The sequence below is a fragment of the Phaethon lepturus genome, unplaced genomic scaffold, assembly GCF_000687285.1.
Source record: "Phaethon lepturus isolate BGI_N335 unplaced genomic scaffold, ASM68728v1 scaffold23108, whole genome shotgun sequence".
NCBI lineage: Eukaryota > Metazoa > Chordata > Aves > Phaethontiformes > Phaethontidae > Phaethon > Phaethon lepturus.
The window spans coordinates 39,213-62,233 of NW_010555861.1; the positions used below are offsets into that span (position 1 = coordinate 39,213).

Sequence of the window (23,021 nt, forward strand, 5' to 3'; positions counted from 1 at the left end):
TCATAGTATATATAATTTTGTGTACCAGCCATGTACAGACGTGAACATGTTATGAATCACTTAGATAAAAAACCAGGCTGTGAGTCAGTAAATACATAAATATTAAATGCCAAAATAAAGAGACAATCTTCGGTATTTCAAAAAAAACTTGTCAGTTACCAAAAAAGAGGCATACACTGTGTGGTTGGGAGTAATTAGTCTCCATCTCCACAAATTACATTGTATGAGCCACTGCCAACACAAGCTTTCCATTTTTTGAAATATTTTCTTCTTTCTAATTGAAACCACCCACTTTCTGAGTAATTCAGATTTTTAAAATCCCCTACAGATATATACGAGGCAGAAATAACCCCTATCCCTAATGGAATATTAGCTCATGGAAAGAAAATTTAAAATGTGATCTACATAACTTGATTATTTGATATAGCAAGTAGCATCCATCGTTGCCCAAATTTCACCTCTTCTTACGGACAAGGGGAGTTACTGCATTCATCCAAATCATCAGTCTCACCTTCACTAAATGGAAAAATGCACGTCAGATAAATAAAACAGGTCATCCCCTAATAGTGGAAAAAGTACGCTCTTAAAAACTTACTAAAAAGTGTGCTGTGTGTCATTTCCAAGGGAAACAGCTATGGACCACTGTGGCCCATAGTCAGAGATCTTGCTCTCTGCGTAAGACCCTAGGCATAGGGGTCTAAACTAGGCATAGTTTTTTGGTTAGCTGGCTCTGTGTAGCTCACTGTTCAACACTTCCTTTTAACCCCCCAAACCATTCTTTGGAGGCACCTCTCTTTCTGTTTTGACGAGGCACTGATGCTTAGACCACCTGAGCAGAAAGCTGCTACGGGCCTGATTCATAATATAAGTTACTGTGTGCAATGGAGTTGTGCAGTGCTCCAACATAAAAACGGGAGAGGTGATAACTGGTCGGCTTTTTATTTGTTTGATTTTGTTTTTAATATCCACATCCCTCTCACTCTGCGAGTGTAATTTCATGTAAGGGTTCCTTATTCTTCAAATTCTTGAGGAAAAATGTAATAGTGGTTATTTATAAAATATGATGAAGTCAGAAAAATTAGCAGTTTCCTATTGCAGAAAATTTATGAGCATCTAATTTGCACTTGGAATTGTACAGTGAAACATGCTTCACACACACATTATTTCTGAAGAAAAAACACCCATGATTTGTTAAAAAACTTGTACTCTTATAGGTGAAATCAGATCTAGATTTTTTTTTTGCTGTTAATAGAAAAGTAAACTAACTCAGTTGTCCCAGCATGATTAAAGCTAAACTGGATAACAAAGGTGATGTTCACTGTATATTTGTCTTCCTGAGACAATGCTTCTGTAGAAGGGGGATGGAGAGAATCAGTTACATGGCAAACAAAACAAGGAAGTCAAGAATACTGCAAATCCTTGGCATTTCTTTTTAATAGTGCCTTGATCGAGAACAAGCAATTCAGTGGATTAAGAAAGAAAGGCTTCCAGCATTTCTAGAAAGCGACTGTTACTTTGAATACAGGTATTGCAACCTTTTATGCTGTCTCTCAGTTTTAATTTTGTACATTTTTCTCTTGTGTTTAATTCATCCTGACAGTACCCTTAATATGTTTTCTCTGACCTCTAGTCCTGTTTGTTTAATTTTAGCATTTTAGTGACCCGGATAAAGTAAAACCAGTGACTTTTTTTCACTCATCATTCTGTAATTCTCCTTGACCATTAATTACATACTATATTACACCATTACAAAGAGAGGAACAGTGGCGTTTTGCTGATTTCTGAATCTCTGTTCCAGACAGATATCACGGTAGCAATGCATCTTTCTCTAATCAATATGCAAAGCATGTAAGTGGAAGTTGTGAATGCATGGAATCTATTTGGAAAAAACAGCCAGTCCTTTTTATTTCAATTATTAGTTTTGTGTCTTTAGGCCCACTGTTAGACTTCCTTTTGCAAGGTTCTCTGTGGGATGCCATGGCATAGTTAGATGATGTACTGTTAAACACTTGCTATATTTTTCCAGATGTCCTTTCAGCAGATGTTCAGGAGGTTTAGTGTGCTTGTTGGGAGGATCTGCCTCTACATCCCTCAAGGTTGTGTCTAGATGCTGATAATTTTAGTGTGTTTCAGGGCTCCTAAAAGGAGAGGCAGCCTGGCAGTATGGTTCACAAAACTCATGTTTGCTGACTGTAATGACAGACTAGTTACTGGGATATACATTTCTACATTAAAAATTTCAAAATATTTTAACTTCCAGTATCCTGAAGTTAAAGGATAGACTGCACTTAAATTCAAGGGGAAAACTGTGCAAAGAACAAGTAAACCATGAAAGAGTGATCCATTTTACCTTTAGTAGCAGCCTGCTTTGCACGTATCTGGGCCTCATGAAACACTAACTTTGATCTTCTGCTATAGCAAAGTATTTCTTTGATCAAGCAGAGTTACCTAAGATAATTACATAAAACCAACTTTAAGCATGTACCTAATTTCCATTTACATCAGTGGTTTAAGTTGCTTTCCTGAATCAGGATCAAGATAAGCTGAGATGCTAAAAGGGAACCTTGTGTTTAAAGATGAAGATTCCCCAACCCTAGAATGAAATCCTATTTGCCCTCAAACAGTGGGGGCAAACAAAACCGGGCATTCACTCATGGTCGTAGGCTCAGGCATAGGCTTTGTCTTCCCTTCACATGCACCTTGGTTGGTTTTGTACTGCTTTCTAACTTAACTGAGTTCTGCCCCAGTTTTTGAGCCCAGAGCATCCTCATTATCATCATGTGGTTCTAAGATCGCCTTTCCTGAACACGGTGAGGTTCACGCTAACACAAGATGCTGTTCAGTACCATGAAGGCCTCATACAGCAGCCAGCTGAACAAGATAGCGCCAGCTGTCTTGTTATCATCTGAAGGCTCAATTAGTATGATCACTGCTGTGGCATCGCTGCTGGAAGATTGCTTCTATCAGGAACAGGAAATGTAGTGTCTGGTAGTGATACAGGGCTTCTGCAATCTGGGAGAATAGTTCCATTTTAGTGACCAAAATGTTCAAGGGCTTCTTGGCAGGGCTTGGGACTGCATAGCTACATGCAAGGTCATCCTGACAAAAATCAGTTTTACTGGTCAAAGTTGATAATGCAAAGCAGGCCACCATCTGTAAAGCTGGTGGGCTATGGAATGACAGTACTGGCATTTACATATGTGACAGCAGGCGAAGCGTGAAATAATAAAACAGATCATGAAGTTCTCTGTAGCAATTTATTTTTAGATTGATCATGGTTTTTATTGCCTTTTCTGGGGAAAAATCAACTGTTTCTCCGATTAAAAGCTAAAATTAGCTCTTTTCTTGTCTCAATATTTAATTTCAGGCTAGCTAAATTGATATCACAAGTAGAATGGAGCAATACTGGCATTAATTTCATTATAGATAGTGACTACTATCCCTGGATAAGGAAGCAAGACCCAAGTTCTCCCCCTCCTGAGGAGGATGACACTTCATTGACTATGAAAAAGTTCTACGTATCACTTGGCCAGGTAAAATAAACACGTTTAGTGGGTGTAACATCAAGATAGATTGAATGCATTGGATTAAATTATTGCGACTGAGGTCACAACCTAATTGGACAACTGATTCTCTGAATATCCCTTATTTTCAAAGTTCTTTGTGCTATAGAATGTTGATGGCTTGTAATACGGCTTAAACAGAAGCTGTGTTACAAGTATGCTCAGCTACTGTCATACAGCTGTCTTCACTGGGAATGATCATTACAGAAATCTGCACAAAGAGACTCCACAGAATTACAGTAAGCCCTTTGCTCTCAGAAACACTGCAATAAACGGAGAAATTTGAATTATTCTATGACATTTCTTTTCCCAGGCTACGGTTTCTCAGACAAAGGATTGGTTTACGTTAGCAAAACAAAGTGAATCCATGAAAACTACAGATTCATTTATACATCCTGTAGCTTCTAATCAAATTCAAGATATTCAGTGTTTGCCTGGGCAGCATGAAAGAGACGATTCATTAAGTGAAAAAGATACCCTTCTGGGTAAGTAACAGGGGCTCAGACACAGTATTTATAACACAACTCTGACTAGGTGGAAAGAGAAGGCATTTCACGGAATTGCTGCTAACTCCACTTATTACCTTCTGAGTATCACATGGTATCTTGGGCTTCAGATGGGGATTTGTTTCTTTCCGTAGCCACAACATTAAATGACAATTTGAGCTAGTAGCCAAGTAATTTTGTGACAGTAGAAGACTCTTTTCTTACATATTTCTGTCTCATATATATCTGTAAGTTTCAGCTGAGGTTTGGTTTTGTTTTTTCTTCATTTGATGTGTTTTGAAAGACTTTCTTCTCTGGACTCTTTGCGTATTTGATAATGTATGATTTGTGTTGCAGCCATCTTCCTAGGGTATTTATGTTGGGCACTTAAAGGCCTTTTGGCTGCCAATTTTTATGACTCTTATAGAGTGTATTCATTTGTGACACTGCTGTCTATCTGTCAAACCTAACTGAGATTCTTCAGCAGGTTTCAAAGTCACTGGGAGAGAACATACAGATGCACATATGGACATGCCTGATTGCATAGCCTTGTTTCTGCTCTGTAGGCAGTAGCAAGATGAACAGAGAAGTCCCAGCTCATATGTTAGGAGTTCTCTCTCCCTCATTCTCAGAGGAAAAAGCAACGATTCCACTTTGAGACTTGTACTGCTGGGACCGCGGAGTCCAATGGCTAAATGGAAAATTGGAAGACATGGTAACTTCAGAAGTCTTTCTTCTTCCCCAGATCTACAAGGATCACCCCAGGAAATATATTGCTGATGCATGGATTATTAATGAAGCTGTTCAAGTCACACTTGTTTGCAGCTCGTGACTCTACCACTAATTTTTGCAGTGCTTTGAGCAGAGAGGTCACAAATGCACCATTCTTGCAAAGCGTTGTAATGTAGTGTAGCTGTGCATTACGGTGGGCTGGGCACAGGCCTATGGAAAGCCCCTCTGTCCTCTTCTTTTGCTGCAGTTGTCCTGCAGTCACCAGCATTTTGCCTCAATGAATATTTCACATCTCCTCACTGAAAACTTTATTTTATAACATAGACCCTGATTTTGCATGTGCTTATTATTCTTCTTTACGCTTGTTTCATGGGAAATCCAGCATTATTTCAGTAGGAAAACTTTTTTAAGGCACAGTATTCACTTGGTGTAGGGGATCAGGCACTGGAAGCAATAAAGGGCATCAGCTAGGTTCCTCAGAGCCAGCCTGCAATTAGAAAGAGTTCAATAGCTGAAGGTATTTGCTTGGACAATCCAGTTTGAATTCCTTGCTTACTGCTTCTGTTGGATCAGGGTTATCAATTAATGTCATCAGCCAAATCCTGAGCCGCTTGGCTTTTGATTACTCAAGAGCTGTATATCTCTCTCCCTAATTGCCTCAGGTCCTATGAAATCGTTCTTCATGTTCAATTTCACAGAACTGTGTTGAGAAGCTATAATTTTTCTTTGTCAAGTGAAAACATTTGAAATAGTTCAGAAATAAGAAAAGATATTTTAAATCACACTAATTTTTATATTAGCATCAACATATTGTGCCATGTGTACTTACACACAAATTATGTAAGTGCAGAGCAGGGGATTTCTATGCCATGTTCCCAATCCAAGTGTCTGTCTGTGACAGTGGCCAGCACTGGTTTGATGTGGTTTTTTTTTGGGAGGAAGATGGAAGGAATGTCTAACTGCCATTGCCATTTATTGACTAGGCTGCCATAGAGGGTTACACAGGCTGATAACATTACAAATGTGAATTTAGTGATCTGAGAGATTTAGATATCTTCTATCACAGCTTGATGTAGTTTACGTGCTCAGAGGTTGTAGCAGTGTCCTCACTGACAATGTTTTGCCTTACTGATACAACAGGAGTATGAAAGCCTACATCTTAGCTTTAGGGAAATACAGAAGATGCAGATTATAGTTTAAACACTGGATTGATGAGAAGATATTGTAGAGCCACAATTGAATTATGACTTTGTTTTTGTCTTACTTTCACTTAGATTCTGCTGCTGTTCACAATATCTGTAGTTATTCTGCCCAGTTTTTACAGGACTGACTTGCAGTGACAGCAGCTTTAACGTAGCTAAGCAGTATGTATAGTCAAGGTCATTTTTGCTGACATGCTCCAGAAGTACTTGATTTGCTATAAGTCTGGCAGAAGCAGAAAAGATATTTGAGCAAGCTAAAGCAGTAAGTTGCTTTCTCAGCAGGCCAGGGTGGCAGGGCATGCTTAATAGTATGGGGATGATGAGGAGTAGGGTAAAAGTAATTAAGTAGAGAAGTGTAGACCAAAATACCAGGGCTGGTCACTCTTCTGAACTTGTTAGTTATGAAACATCTCTAAATAGAAAGGAGTCATTTCTGGGTGGCAGATTGGACTGCACGATTGTTAAATATTTCCAGAGCCTTTGATATAATCATTTGTTTTGTTGTACTTCTATATGTGTTAAGATTTTACCCAACTGACAGAGGCTTATTCAATGTTTTAGTCTTTTGCAATAGTAAATGTAAGTAGACAAAGAATTATCACTTACTAGCTTCCTCAGGCCTAAAGAAAAACCAGTCCTGCTACGTACTGTGATTATCATCAAACTATGACCAAAAGCTGAGGAAGAAACCAGGCCTTTCAGCCCAACAAGGTGGTTTAACAAGTGCTGAGGAGCTGGGATGCTCAGCTGAGTAAACAAGACAATTGGCTCTGCTGGAATTCAGCAGGGAATGAGTTTCTGAGCCGTGGGGCTGAGCTTCTAGCCAGATAGCAACAGCAGGAGCACCTCTGCTGTTCCCAGCTCTGCAGTGTGACGTGGTCTGATTGCTCTGCAGCAGCACAACACAAATATGTTGCATTTTTTAACTTGGAAATGTTGATATGTAAGAGAACAGTCCTGAATCAAAAGGGTGTTCAACGATCTTTTCTGATTTAATGCAGAAGCAGGTTCCCTGTCTAAGGAATGCCACCAATGGAGCTTCCTTTCCCCTTCAAGGACAGCATCAGCAAAAGCTGACATTATTAGGGAGAGAACCAGAGAGGCTGAGGAGAGCAGCTCTTCTGTGGCCATTGCTGAGCTTCCTTCCCACTCTCAGTTAAGAGTTTATCTAGACCCGAAATGGGACAGTGCAGCAAAAGAAGAAAATGGACAGGAAAGCACAACTTTTCAGACACCGGAAGAATTCATACCAGCTTATACTCGATTTGTAATGAAGGATCCCGTTTCAGAACTGACCCACCAGCCAGCCGCTGACATTGAGAGTGAAGTGGATTTCCATAAACAGCCTGAAATGTTTATACATGAGTTAGCAAATAATGAATTTGCCCATGGTACTGCAGAGTCACTCTTTACTCAAAGATCTTCTCCATTCACTGTCTTGGACTCCAAGGGAGATGTAAGAGAACGAGATACTGAAGAAGTAAGCTTAAGATCAAGTTCTGAAAGTGATGGGGCAGACAGTAGGGCTGCCTGGTGTATTAGTCACAGGACTTATGGCACTGGCAACAGACACGATTTTGAAAGATTCAAGAAGTTCATTAAAGGAACACTTGGGGAGAGGTACTGGTGGCTCTGGATGGATATTGAAAGACTAAAGGCTCATAAGGACACCACAAGGCAGCAAAGGTACTTCCCATTATTTAACAGTTATTCCCATTGTTTTAAAACTTGTAATCCAGGTAGAGCAATGCAGGTTTTGAGATTTCAGAATAAATTGTAATGTTTGAGTAGAACAGACACAATTAAAGTAATCATGAGTGTCCTGACAAGGTAAGCCAGGAATTACTCTGCTGAAACTGAACTCTTTTTGCAGGGTCATGTTTGCAAAGCTTACATGAAGTCAGAATCGCTGTAGTATTAAGGCTTTGTTAGAAAAAGATTTGGAAAACAGATGGCAACAGAAAGGAAAAAAAGAATAAAAGAACTTAAATTCACAAGTAGGGCATTCAGTATGACAAACTGCTTTAATGAAAGGCTCTGCTGGATTCAGATTGTCTATTCTAAAGCACTGTACATTTTATCTTATACACAACCTGTCTCTAATTTGCAGAAAAATTGTTTTGGCTTCTGCCACTTGCAATTAAAAACATGTTGCATGACAGCAGTTTAACCAGCAGGATGAACTGTACTTGGTTCTGTATAGCATCTGATGCATGCTTATGACTATTTCTGTTGACTTAAGGCAACTCAGTAAGATGAAAAAACTGTATCTGCTGAGCAGTGGAGACTATTTCCTCAGTTTGGAAGTGTTACTCAGGCTTGACCTACTGCATGGAGATCAGTGGAATACAAGGCATTTAAGACAGATTCAGCCTGAAGTAGTGAAACCGCTACTTCTTTACTGGTATGAAAAAATGAACATGAACTAAGATTCTATTATTTAACAAATTTCCCTTTTCTTTGATAAGCCTGTTAGGTCTATTTAATCTCATTTATCCCATCGCAATTATGGGAAGCAATGTCATTGTATATACTAGCAGATGTTGCCTCTGAATTTTCAGTTGAGCCTAAACTACACTGCAATCTGATGAGAAGCCAGGTAGATCTGCCTTACTGAGTCCTTGTTGTTTTACTGCCAGATCATTTGAGCTACTTTGTGTATAGCTGCCTTGGATACCATTCAACTAAACTTTAGGCTGCAGGGTAGAGAAACCCCTCCAGGCATAGAAGGTTAATTCTGTCCTAACCTATTCCCCATATTGCCCTTCTCAAGTTTCTGAGGATGCTCTGTGTCTACATCTATGTGGAATTTGACCCTGAGACTTTACTGTTCAATGTCTGTCATACAAAATGTCTTTTACATATTGACAGCTTAAGTGAGAATACAAATTTTAACCTGTTTCCAAAACATAAGCTAAATTTTTGAAGGTCGTCTCTCCTCCCCAAGGGGGATCAACAAATTGGAGGCATAAACAAATACCTGCAATTGTGAACTTTGCTGTGGAGCTTCATGAGAGTTATGGTCTATGTCCCGTGACCTACAATCCTTTCCTGTTCTTAGCTGTAGGATGGATGGGGCGTATCCTACTGCAGACTCATACAAAGGCAACTCTGTAATGGTGCAGAATTTGCAACCTAAGTTTATTTATGTGTAGCTTGGTTTTAGATTTGGAAGAGTGCAATGTCTATACATACCTTTAATACTAACTGATTTTTAATTCTAGGTGCATATAGCACCCTAACTTGATACAGTAAACACCATCGGGGGTGGGGGAGGAAGCCAAATAGCTCACTACATGTTGTGGGAAAGTTCCACTTATCAGCTTTTTTTTTTTCCTAGGGGTCCCAGATTTTGTGTCACTCATTCAACTGCAATAGAAACTGCCAGTGCAAAACTGAAGCTCTGGCACACATGCCAAGAGAGACCAAGGGTGGACATTGATCCTTTTCCACAAATAGTGTCATTGCTACCGTTGACACCTAAGTCTTGCATGCCCAGGATACCACCTTCCCTTCCTCAGGTAGGTAGGATCATAACATTGAAAAACAAAGCCTTGTCCCATCAAAAAATAATGATAAAACTCCTTGAATTCAGTGGAACAAGAATATGGTACTTAGGAAGCTAAGATTTAGCAAGATGGTCTGTTGTAGATGGTTATGTATAAAAATGCAACAAAATTTTACTATACTTTATGCAACAGGTTGCTATAAACTGAGTCAAATTATCCTCTCAGTTACATCCTGGCAATTTAATAAGTGTTTTGGATAGATGTTTTAGCTTGGAATTCTCAGAACTGCAATATTGAGGATCTAGCAGCACAGCCTGGAGAAGAGAAGGCTGAGGGGAGACCTTATCACTCTCTACAACTACCTGAAAGGGGGTTGTGGTGAGGTGGGTGTTGGTCTCTTCTCCCAAGTAACTGGCAATAGGACGAGAGAAAATGGCCTCAAGTTGCGCCAGGGGAGGTTTAGACTTGATAGTAGGAAAAATTTCTTTATGGAGAGAGTAGTCAAGCATTGAAACAGGCTGCCCAGGGAGGTGGTGGAGTCACTATCACTGGAAGTGTTCAAAAAACGTGTGGATGTGACACTTCAGGATATGGTTTAATGGGCTTGGTGGTGTTGGGTTGATGGTTGGACTTGATGATCTTAAAGGTCTTTTCCAACCTTAGTGATTCTGTGATTCTGTGAAAGTGTGCTAATGACCCAGGACTAGCTGTAGGTCAGGCAGACAGGTTCCTAACTCTGCAGGTTTTCCAGCCCTTGTTGAGTTCAGCACTTGGAGAAAACTATGACTTGGCACACATGAACCTCACAGAATCAGCTGATGGACCATTTCTTGATGCTTCCCCCCCCCACCCCCCGCCCCAGGAGAAATTTGGACTTTTGAATCTTCCAGATCCACTGTGCTTGCAAGAGCTTAGAAAGAGCAGCAACTCTGGGTGGATTTCTGAGGGAACTCTGAATGCAACTGGTGTCTCCAAAAAGTCATAGCATGATTTTGTTCAAAATAAGTCCGCAATGGTGTGGCAGAATGCCCCCTTTCTCTCCTAGTCTGAGTGATTGTAACTGTCTTACAGTGAGCTACTTAAGATAATCTTCGTAAAGATTCACAAAACATGTTCACATGCTTTCCACCTGACATCCTCTGTAATTCTGTACAAAGTACATGTAACATATTCCTACCTGTTAAAAATGTAATTTTTAAGCTATAGTGGTTATTAAGTTGTACTGAAAAATCTTGCAAGATACTCAGAGCAACTTTTTGCAATTTGCAGTTTTACATATTGTGATTGATAAGGAAAAATAGTCCTGAAAACCCTGGAGTAGTTAATGAGAACATGTTAAGAAAACACAAAGGTGGAAATCAAATTGCCTTATTTTTCTGTCATGTCTTTCAGAAAAGTAGAACAAGCTCACCACCAACTTTATTAAAACAAGCTACACCAAATTTCTCTTTGAAGAGATCGTCAAGATTATCACCTAACCTGCCATCACGTCAGAGCCCCCGAAGGGATGACATTTCTAGCAGTAGAAAGTGGTAAGTACAAAAGTCCCTTATACATCTTTCTGCACACCAATATACCTCAAATTTTTATGAAAGGCTTTTAAATCCTACTGTTTTCATGGATACAAACATTCTTTAATACAATAATCTGCTTAGTGAAGCACAATTATGGTACAGATCGCATGCATGGAGCATTCCTTCCTGGCTGATTAGTTTCTCATTTGTCTGTGCCACAACGCAAAAGGGTTTATTTCTCCAACTACAAATGTTTTACCCTCCCTTGTGTCATAGTTGATATTCTCTACATATATTCATATTCTTTTAACCTGTCTTAAGTGCTTGCCCTCAAAGATACGCTGTGTCAGTGATTTCCACAGGGCCATGTGGAAAAGTATTCCTCTACATTTTTTACTTTTATTATAAATTTGAAATCTTACGTACTTTTTCCTCTACTACTCACTATGTCATTCTACCTCTCTTGTGCCCTCTCTTAGTTGTTTATTTTATATGCAGTCCTAGCTTTTTCTTAAATATGTATTGAAAATTTTGTTTGTTTGTGGATCCAGGCCAAACTCAGTGAGCAGAGACATGATTCATTTCTTAGCTTTGGATGACACTGAAGACTCAAAATATCAGGGTCACAGAAAGTACACCTATGCTGAGCTGCTGCTGGTAAGTACTACTTGAAAATATTAGTTGTCTTGAATCATGGGTTAAAACACTTTATCCTGTAGCATTACAGAGGAAGTAGTCAATGATGGGGAGAAATCGGTTTGATTATATGAATGTCAATGCCTTAGGCAGAGGTACAATTAGAATGTCAGCATTTTTTTGTGTGGTATCTGTCACTTATTTGATACGAAGTCATGGCACATACAGACGTTTCTTTTCACTAGAAAGTGTTGATCTTCTCCATGGTGACGATGTGTTCAGTGGGCTATTATGGAGAACTCACTGGATAAAGGCTTCAGTGGAATTGTTGCCTAGGAAAATATACCAGACTTACAGTGAAAACTGAATCTGCCTTAGAAAGTCATTAAAACAGTAAAATTCATAAGAGGGAGATGCTTCACTTGTACAATTCCTCTTTATTTCATGTGTACTTCATTCTATTCTTTGTTGAATTATTGCCTGCTAAGTAGGCCATCAATCCAGCAAACCTCAGGAGGGACAGACTGCACAGAAGAGCCTTTTCTCAATAACTGTTAAAATGCTGAGAAATCGAACATGTGAGACATCAAGATCTGGCAATTTAAAATATAAAAATTCACTTTTGTGGAATGTTCTTGAAACAGCCTGCTTTTTCACGGAGATATTGATACCCATGGCCTCACAACTAAAAAAAAATTTAAAAATTATGAAATATGTGCCTGTTTACATATGCATGGAGTTCGCTGATCACTTGCGCACATGATTGTTTGCTTTTCACATCAAAATCATACTTTGTTTATTACTTCACTGCGATCATTTTCTTTGTTAATTCTGACAGAAGAAAAGGCTAGTCTTTGCAATTAGGGGATATTTGCAGTTAGAAACTTATATTTAGGAAATGTTCACACCATGAACTATTAGTTTTTATATACTTTCATCAAGCAGAGTTTCCCTCTGGATGAGGGAGGAAAACACTACCCATTTACACTTACAGGGCTAGACTGGAACCTACAGTCAGGACCCCACAACTTGCCATCACAAACATGATGCAAAGGGGAATGCAGGGATTCATAGTTTAACTTCCTACTGGGGAGGGGGATCTCCCTACTCTGCTTCAGAAGTCTGGCTTCCTCCTGCCCTTCTCCATCCCTGTTACTGTTTGTAAAGAAGCTGGTTGTCAGCCACCACACTCATCTGCTCCAACTTCTGCTATCAGAGATGGCAAGTCAGCCAAAGTTTCTCTCTTGAGATCATCAGAAGCTAATTTACTACTTTGTAACCTCCTCTGGCTTCTCTGTGAGCATTGACAAAATGGATGTATTCTTCCTCAAATGCTCCAGGAGCTAGCCACAGTAAAGAGCATGGATTTCTTGACCCCTAAAATACTCATGATTTTGTTGCTGATGTCAGTGGTGTAGCCTCAGGAGACACATCTTTTGTTCTATGATAGTTAATTATTTTGAGGCTTGACCAAATAACCACCTGTTAACATCTCTTAATTCAAAACACAGTAGCCTGAGCTGAGAGAACTTCTGACAGCTAAGTGATATGGTTTAGTACCATTGGAATTCTCCAGATCCAGAGCTAAAGAGTGAATGATGGAATTAAGGCCAGGTTTGCTGTTCTGTTTCAAGTATTGAGGAACCACCTAAGGGTTGCTATGGTCATTTTGCTATTCTGCATGCTTTCAGTCATCAGACATACTCCATTGGATGTGAATATTTAGTGGGAAAATGGTAGGGAGAGCTACGATCAATTACATATGTAGTAGAAAATGGAGTCTAGTTTCTTGGAGTGAGATACTAATTGAACATACTGCATGGCCCTCCATTGCAACGTACTGACATTTGAAAATAATGAAAGCCTATTATTCCTTGCTGTATAACTACATTTTATTTGTCCAGGGGAAAAGTGCTGCTGGCAGTGTTGTCTTAGGGGGATCACGAATAGAAAGCATGCTGCAGTCTCTTTATTTGGAGAACAGAGCAGGCTACTACTTCACACGCTTCTGTGAGAAGTCAGGGAATAAGGTATGAGCATTTTCCTACCCTGTGATAATTTAGTCCACAATTGACCGAATGCCAAGTTATAGATGGCAGCCAGACTAAAAAAAAAAAAAAAAAAAAAAAAAAAAAAAAAAAAAATTTAGAAAGGGATGAAAGAAGAAGAAAGAAAGATTGATGACTGGATGAATTATTACTTGTGAGACTCCAATCCCTCAACAACAATAAACTGTTCATGTGTATATTCATACTAATGACAGGTCTTAACCAAGCTGTCAGATCCTAACTGTCTCAAACCTATTGGAAATCTGATTGTACCATCAGGGATAAAAAAAGACTAATCATTTTTAAAAACTAGCTTTAACTTGGCAGAAAAAATGAGGTCTTAACCCACAAAAACATTTTTTAAAAAGATGGAAAATCCGCTGTGCTATTACTCATGATTATCTGCCTCCTTCTTACTTGGTGGGTTAGTGATGTCCAAAATCTCTAATGTTTTAAAAACGTTCTTCTGCTTCCACGAAGCTTCTTGAATTTCTGAGAAATATAACACTATTTCTTCTCTGCAGTCAGCAGATCCATCATCCATTGCTGGGTGTAAACTGAGGATTGGTTGGAACAAGTTATGAATCTGAGTCAGTGTTTAGTGGCTTTGCAGAAAAATTGAGTCTTTAGGGGAGATTTGAATGCAATCAAGATGGACATTGTTTCACCGCTGGCACAATCCAGAATCCAGCAGCAGTAGCTAGAAATGCCTTTGGCTACCAGAAGGCAAGAGCTAATGTTTCCAAAACTGAATACCTTCAGCTAAAAATGTTAAATGTGTATAGATAGAAATCTAAATAAAAGTAATTTATTTTTTCATTGGAGATAGGCACCCACCCACATGTCCTCTAGCCTTTGCAGGTGCCAGACTCCTTTGAAAATTGTTTCCTTAAGATTTTGTCGACAGTGGTGGAGCCTATTTCACTCATATGCCAGGGCTGGCAGGCTACGGTTTGTGGAGCCAAGTTCCTTGCCCCTATCTTCTTGGAACAGTTTCTTTAATTGTCCAGTGATGGGTGTTTCAGGGTATTTCAGGTTTTTTTCAGATACTTTTTCAGGGTAACCCCATAAGTACATGATTAAAAGACAAGACTTAGGGAAAGATCTAGACTGCTTCTTCTGAAAGATCTTTTGATATTTATTTGAATTTGTGAAATGAGGCCAAGACTCTGTGCTTCAGAAATGCATGTAATAAAAATGTAATGATAGTCCCAGTAACATATGTCAAGTACACAATATTTAATTGTTTTGGTTATTGCTGCAAAATGCTATATCACCATGGCACAAATTCTGCATGTCCATTATCAGCATTTCTTCTTTAGTGCTGGCTTTATGCCACTGAAATGTGGTTACTCATCAAACGTTAACTACAATGTTAACAATTTTAATGGCCAATTATGCATAAAGGATACAATAAAAGATACAGTATCACAGTGATTATGCCATTAAATATGTTGTCCTTCTGCCAGTATGCAACAGAAGATTAAATCCATCTTAAATTGAGCTTGATTTATGATGACTCCAAGGGGCTAAATAATTACTTGCATTGGAAAGTCAACCTTTTATAAAGCTGTGATATTTGGGTAGCAATAACTCACAATATTTTTCATCTCTAGTTGTGGAAGAACAGTGCGTACTTTTGGTTTGACCTACAGGCTTATCATCAGCTTTTCTACCAAGAAACCCTTCATCCTTTTAAAATATGCAAGCAAGCTCAAGTAAGTTGTAAATAATGTGTTTTCCCTTCACAAATATGTTTGTTCAGTGTAAAGACTGAAAAGAAGATAGAAAGTAGAAAAGTTTCCAAATCTTGACAACACACACCAAAGTAAATCTGGGTTGTGGACAATAAAAGCAGCTCTTTGGATTGTTTCCATGGAATTTCTTGATTTAAATGTTAAGCATGTATAGTTTGATTTCTAGGCTCTGCTGCCTGTTCCCAGTTTTATCTATTACACTCAGTTTACCTAATCTCCCCTTTTCTACTCTGTGTCGTATTTGGAAACTGTCTGCTTAGTGTGAGCAACAAAGATAATATTTTTTCTAAGTCATCTAATCGTGCTGTACCTTTCCTTCCACCTCCTGTGTGGGTTAGAATTGCAGGTCTCAGAGTCTGGACCTCAGATAATGAACTTAGTAATGAACATGGATCTTTCAGTGTCAGTCGTTTTTCTTTTACTGATTGTCGGGGCATCATTACGCTCTCTTTGCAGTTGTCATCCCCCCCATTTGACCTTTAGACCCTCATTTACTGTCAGGCAGAACTGTTATTTCCTATAAATGAGCATTCTTAATTGAGCATGCACTTTAAGTCAGGGAATAAAACAAAAGTGAACTGGTTCACCACAGGCCATGGGTGCTGATGGCTGTCATAGACTATAGAATAGTCCGATACTGCCAGGGAAGGACGCTGCAGCAGTGTGATATCATTAGAAGAACTCCAAGCAACTTTTAAAATCACTTTGTGAAACTTCGGTCTGTTTTTCCTCTGTAAACCTTGTGTAGGAGTACGTCCTATCTGCATATTTCAATATATGCTGTAATAGAGCAAAGCTACTTCACATGTCTTTGGAACAAACAACTGTAGAGAGCAGTGGAGAATAATCTCTTTGTATGGTTTATGTTACCGAGCATCTGGTCTTCCTTGAATTTGTCTTCTTTTCCTACTTGGAGGTTTTTCTGGGGCAAATGACAGACTTTTGCATATTTGTCCAGAATTCTCACCTGAATCAGGGTTATTTGTACAAAACTCCAAGCAGAGGCCGAGGCACGGATTCCCCGCTCTCTCCTGTCACACACTACCCTACGTAGCTGTTGTCCCCTCCAGCCCTACTTATGGCCTGAGGCTGAGGGCAACTGCCTGTGCCCCTAAGACTGATTGTCTCCTGTACCTGCCCAGGCCTGTGTGCGGCTAGGGACCGTGCTCACAAAAGGCGTGAAAGTCAACCATATCTAGACTTGTGCCTTCATTTTCCTGTATGTTTTGTTGCAGGTCAAATCTTAGGTTATGGTCCATGATGGTTTTCAATTTGGTTTCATTTCATACCAGCTTACACTACTGAAAATTAAGGCCCAGGTCTTTTTTACTTTTTGTATCTTATTTCCAGCGCTGGCCTGGTGGTGACAGCAGAACATCGTACAATCAGTGTTACCAGGCAATTGCAGAGACCTACATACACATAGCCATGAAAGTAAATATATCAAAATGAAATATGTGAAACTGTTCCATTAGCATAACTAACAGCTGAAATGTAACATAACAAATCAACACATGTGCTGCAACATTTGGTATCATTCTCAAGCTTGCCTTTTAAGGCTGCACAAAAATTATTCGTGTTTTCATTGGAACACGGTGAAGCATCAAGCTGCATCCAATCTACAGGGTCTGCTTATGGAAGAGATGCCTTCCCAAATTCTGTGCTCACCTTTGGCACAATAAGATAGTCATTCCAGATACTCCTAAGAGAATGTGGATCAGATTCGCACAACACATCGTCATCTATATTTTACTATTTATTACAGAAATCCAGAGTATTCTGTATGTGTTCTGCCTGCTTCCTGTTAGAAACAAGAGCAAACCTGGATTGCTGTTTATCTGCTACTCATTGTTTCATTTGTTAGGCATTTTTATCTCAAGCTTTTTGATAGAGTAAGAAAATGCATTCCAAGGTGTATATTCATTCATCCAGGGAAAGAAACTACGGTGAGAATGAAATCTGATGAATAAGAAAACCGACGAGTACCAGTAATCATCCAGGAACATATATGGTTATTCACTATAAACATACACACAAGAGTGTAAAATAAATTGGGAAAGAAAAGCAATAAAGAAACACATATTGTATAAAATAATAGTTATTTACAGTTAGAAAATTTAATACAGTTATGGGAAGTACAATATTTTAACATTAGATTTAATTTAGATAAAGCGAGTTATCATTACTGTGAACTTTTAGGATCAGACACAAGATTTATGTTAGTGGAAAGTGATGACGGGGATAAAGGCAGTTTAGCCCTTCCATTTAAGACCAGCCAGTGCATTGCATTCTTCCATCATATGATTCTGTCAAGCAGCTGCACAAGTCCCTTATTTAGATCAGAGCAATATCCACTCCTTTGGGCAGCAATACAAAGCACTTGGACTTAAATCTTCTTTGTGTTTCTTGCTTCACTCTAGTCATTCTGAGATTGCTTACCAAAGCCTTCTCACCTAGGGATGAATTCACACCAAAACCCAAGGCCTGAACAATCCCTGATTTGGAAAGTCATAAATGAGGCCAAAGTCTTAACCTGAATTTTTGAAGCATTTTGTATCTTCAGATTTGTGCCATTATAAGTAATTTCAAGATGCAAACTCTGACCAAGTTTCCAGATAGGGTTTTGGGTTCAATCCATCACTTATTCTAATACATTTATAGGAAAACGTATAGCTGGCAGGTAGGAAAGTTCTTTGTGTTTTACAAAAGGAACAAAACATTGAAGAAATGAAGTATGATGTGCACTTGATGTCACATGCTTAAGATTTTGGTATGAATTTGATAGCTTTTAAGTTCCTTTAATGTAATTTTTTTCCTGTTGATCCTTTAGGAGATTGATCAATACAACAGTTTCACTATTCCACTGAGATTCAGAAAACCACAAGACTTCCATGACATGGGAGTCAAGAAAGTCTATGAATATTCCTTTTTAAATTATACAGTGTATATTCCCCCTATAACTTTCTAGCTTCACTGCCCAGTGTTGAAGGTCGTGAACACAGACCCTTCTCCTCTTTTGGGGCATGTCTAGAACTCTTTGCAGTTAGTTTTCCTGCAGTCCTTGCATTCAAATCAGTGCAGATCTACAGATGTGCGTGAACCCTCAGAAAGGGACACAGGGATGAAGGCTCCTTCTCATTTCTCCTCTATCTGCAAGTGCATACATTCACTTTGTCACTTTGATGCGATCTGTTTACTTGGTGGGTCAGATCCCATAGCAATGAATTCTCACAAGAATTTAAGCAAAAAGATGGCATCATGCCAAATCCTCAGACACTGTAAATCTGCACCCTTCAAAAGTGAAGAGACCATCCCGATCACAGCACTGAGAGTCTGGTCCTTTGAGTTTGGAAAAGTGCACTCCTATAGGTAACTTAACCACCTTTAAATTTCTGCTTCACATGTATTACCAGCCCTAACTATGGTTTCTGGAAAAAAAAGTCTGTCTTCACTATGCTCCAGTTTTGCATGTGAAATTATGTAGAACTGGGGGCAGTCTGCAGGTAGAGCAGCCTGCAAAGGCAGTCAGTCCCTAATACAGCAATATATTACAACTGTGTGCATATGAGCAGATTGTCAATAGCTTTTGGCCAAAGTTTCCTTAGTCTGGGCAATTTCTGACTCTGGAGGCTGATATTTTTGTCAGCTCTAAAGAAGAGTAGCAAATACACTCAGGTTAACCCATTTCATACAAAAATCATAGGAGAAAGAAGAGTTCCACCCAAGAAACTTGTGGAGTGTTTGTTTTGATTTTATTCTTAAAATCTTGCTAAAAATGATCAACCATTTAAGGAACCATGTTAAATGTGTGTTAAAATATGGAGGACCTATTTTGTACCCTTTTCACCAATTTACAGATCCCTTGTGTGGTTTTATGAGTCAGAACAGGTGGAGCAATGTAGCCCTAATGATGAATAAAATTGTTAACCCTTCTTTAAAAAGTCTATTTTTAAAGATACCAGATCTTTATATCATTGGACAGGTCCCTTCTAATTTGGTTGTTTTGTATGTTAAATGTTTTGGATCAGACTAGAACATGATGTAACTGAAAATTTACTAGTGTTAAGGTTCTTCAAAATAACTTCCAACTTTTGAAATTACTATGAATCCAATTAATATTGTCTCTGTTAAATTTAGAGTTATTTGGTGATTTGCTGAGAAGGGCATAATTTAGGATAAATGTGGTCTTGTTCTTAAGCGAGGATTCTTCCCGTGGATGTCTTCATTCTTTGACCTTACCCTTATGCCTGGGGGTCTTTATTGCACTGATAACGTGGGCCACAATAGCCACAGACCATCTTTGTTTTCAGTGATTAGATCTATGTAAAAAGGGGGTAAAATCCTGCATAGACAGTAAATATAGTAACCATAACAAGGTATAACTGGGAGATGGATGTCAGCCATTGTAGCCCTGTATTCCTCAGTGACCCGATATCAGGAGAGTCTAAAGGGTCTGTTTCAAATTGTTAAGGTCCAAAATAATAGGGATGTAGTCTGGTACTGTTGCTGTTTGAAAGTAAGGGGTCTAATAAGTCAGAAATTCATTTAAAACAAACAGAAACATAATTATTTAATGTAGTCAAACATTCTCCCACTGTGCTTGAAATCTAAACACAACAGGATTTTATTATTGCTTGAACACAGAGTAAATACATTATTTTCTTCTCTTCTACTGCTTTGTACATCTGCTAGTTACAGCTGTGTTTTAGCAACATAAGGAAAATCAGAATTATCAGAAACCTGCATTCTTTATTGTAAAAATTATGATAATAAATAGCAAAGATGGGCTCCTCAGTGCCATCCTAGAGAGAAGTTCTGGTTTATGCTACCAATCTGATCCCCTGACCGTATGTCTGAAAATTAGTTAGATTTTGACAACATGAAGAAGAGAAAACATTTATTAAGTATATGAAATTTATTATGGCAGCACCTTTTTTCACTTGAGTTCCTAGCTGCAGTCAGAATCATTATGTTACAAAGATATTCCTGGAAGAAACTGTTTTTCTCTGAGTTTTCAATGTTCTTTTTCATGGCAATTTATGAAACATTTGAAAAACAAGAATTTGACTTAGGGGACTATTCAGGAAAAAAATCATTTGAAATAAGTAAAAAAGTTACTCAAGAATGAGCTGCTGGTGAGAAGGAAACATTCTCCAGGATCAGCTGTCTTCTGTTTGTACATGTTGAATGGTAAACTCTGTGTTCTTCATAAAAAAAGCATACTGTAGTCCTTGCTTTGCTAAGGATTTAGATCTCAGTCGTGTGGTGGTATCTCATGTTACGGATCCTGTACCATAATGGAGTCTCATCAGTTGAAGAACTGTGCAAGGGAATCTCCACACAGAATGAAATCTTAGAAATTTTCATTAATTTTAACCTTAAATTTACAAATTCCCATCTATTCAGAAGAAGTAAGATTCCTTCACAAGTTGGCCCAGCACATGTTCTGCAAAACAACAGTACGACTTCATGAAGAGTGCAGTTGCTGTAATGATTGTGGTTATCTGAATTTAACTAAGAATCAGCCAAATATCTCCAAGCAAAAATTACATTAAGCATTATTTTGTGATCTAACCATTTTAACAAGTAGGAGTAAAAATGACAGGGAGGTCAGTTATGGTAATGACTGAATTTTGGACAAGACAGTAATATGGGTAAAAAACAAGGCAGGTGTAATCAGGTATATGTTCAGAATATACAGTAGGGCACAAATGTGCATTAATTCTCTCCTTCACTGGACTGTGACCGTTGGAATGGATGATGGCTAAGAAATAGTTTTCTTTTGCTTTATTGTAGTTCCTTTATGCAACTTACATTGCTCCATCTGCCAGTATGGACATTGGACTTCATCAGAGTAAGAAAAACATGATTTATCAGAAAATTGACCCAGCTTTTGAGGATCTTTTTGACCCAGCAGAAGAATATATCCTCACTGTTCTGCTAGAACCATGGATGAAGATGGTGGAAGCAGACAAATACACTTACGGAAAGGTAACTGATGTGGATGACACCGTGAAAAAACTCTTACGTTGGGGAAGAAAATCACAAGAGCCTTCATATGCATCCCTGTTACATTTATAGTCAGGAAGGGAGAAGTATTATGGGATGCTTTGCTCACAGCCCCCTTTCTATGCTGATGCATGGAGTAGGCTGAGCTTCCTGTGGAGAGGAGACTTCCCAGCCAAAAGGAAGGTGCAGGCTTCATAGAGCCCTCGTCTGTGAATTAGGGAGGAATGCATCTTCCTATGGCAAATTTCTCTTTGCACTCAGGAAGTGTCATGTTTCTGCAGTCTTACCATTGATCAAAAGTAATTTTCTTATGATGGATTGCCCACAAGCCTTCTATGTTTTTAATGATAAGCACAAAAGAAGCTGTATTGCTGGACTGTCAGTACAGTGATGCTAGGTCCATATTAATTGTATCAAGTATTTCTTGGTGTTTAAAATTAAAGTGCAGCTACTGCTCAGCATAAGAGGAAACGTGATATGGTGATCCAGCTGTATTTGCCCCACGCACTTTTTAGATAGCTGCCCTGCTATGTAAGGGCTCTGAAAGCTTGGATTGAGCAGACTCATGCAGGTCAGAGGAGATGGCTGCAATCCTGACTCTGCTTTTGACAAGTAAGAACAAGAAACAGTGGAGGCAGTGGTGGATGCTGTGGCTCTCTGCTCTTTGTAAACTTATCTACAAGTTACTAGCTGTAGGTCAAACTTCTAATTCCAAGTGTATAATGCCTCTTTCTTGGATATGGAAGGAGAAACCTCCAATGGGGAATCGGGAGGTGGAGGGCAGGAAGTTAGTTCTTGTTCCTCTTTTTCTCCACTATGACCTTAGATGAAGCATCTCCACTTTTACAGGAAATACCATCATTTATCACTGATACTTCTGTCAGCTTGCAATGAGAACATGCATGCATTGCCCCCTGCAAAACACTTTGAAATCCTTTTGTGGAAGTTTTGTTGTACAGTATATTTTTATCACTATATCGTGCATGCATGTATGAACAACTAGGAGAACAGGCACTTAAAATCAAAGTTGAGAATGGTCTTCTAAGCCTATTAGGTGGTGGCCAGTATTAAAAATTTAAGAATAGAATATAAGAGTGGTGTTGCCAGCTTCAGCACTTTGCAACTGAGGAGGTTCACGAAGCAGAGGTCTTCTCCACATTTTTGTGTTTAATAGTCTTCTATAACTTTTTTTCCCCCATGGGTTTATGTAAATGTGTCTTGAGTGATTTTATATCTTCAGCCTCACTGTAATAGTGGATTCCATGGTTCAATCATGCAATAGGAGAAAAAAATGCTTATCTTGGTTTGTTTGCAAACCCCTCCCTGATAATTTCACCTGGTGACCTATGTCATGAGGAACAGTGAACAATTGTTATCTTGTCATATTCTCATGTTGTTATGCTTTTACATGTTTCTGTTGTATCCCACTCCAATTACATCTCTTTGAAACTCAAGAATCCTAGAGTATTTGACCTCTCCTCTTACAGAACGTGTTCCATACCTTTGTTAGATATATCACCCCATCTCTGTCTGTTATTTTATATTCTTTTGATGAGATGCAAGCAG

The 23,021-nt window shown here is 38.8% G+C and overlaps 1 protein-coding gene across 1 annotated transcript in view; it reads left to right on the top strand.

Annotated features, from left to right (window-relative positions):
- RGS22 (regulator of G-protein signaling 22) overlaps positions 1-23,021 on the top strand; it is a gene marked incomplete at its 3' end in the record, with an annotated part of 59,847 nt that overhangs the window by 14,656 nt on the left and 22,170 nt on the right. The window contains exons 5-14 of the mRNA XM_010292302.1: positions 1,440-1,525; positions 3,368-3,533; positions 3,877-4,052; positions 7,039-7,305; positions 7,420-7,668; positions 8,225-8,386; positions 9,323-9,503; positions 13,546-13,671; positions 15,306-15,407; positions 21,243-21,437. Of these exons, the coding sequence (XP_010290604.1) occupies positions 1,440-1,525; positions 3,368-3,533; positions 3,877-4,052; positions 7,039-7,305; positions 7,420-7,668; positions 8,225-8,386; positions 9,323-9,503; positions 13,546-13,671; positions 15,306-15,407; positions 21,243-21,437 (1,710 nt within the window). The remainder of the gene's footprint in view (positions 1-1,439; positions 1,526-3,367; positions 3,534-3,876; positions 4,053-7,038; positions 7,306-7,419; positions 7,669-8,224; positions 8,387-9,322; positions 9,504-13,545; positions 13,672-15,305; positions 15,408-21,242; positions 21,438-23,021) is intronic.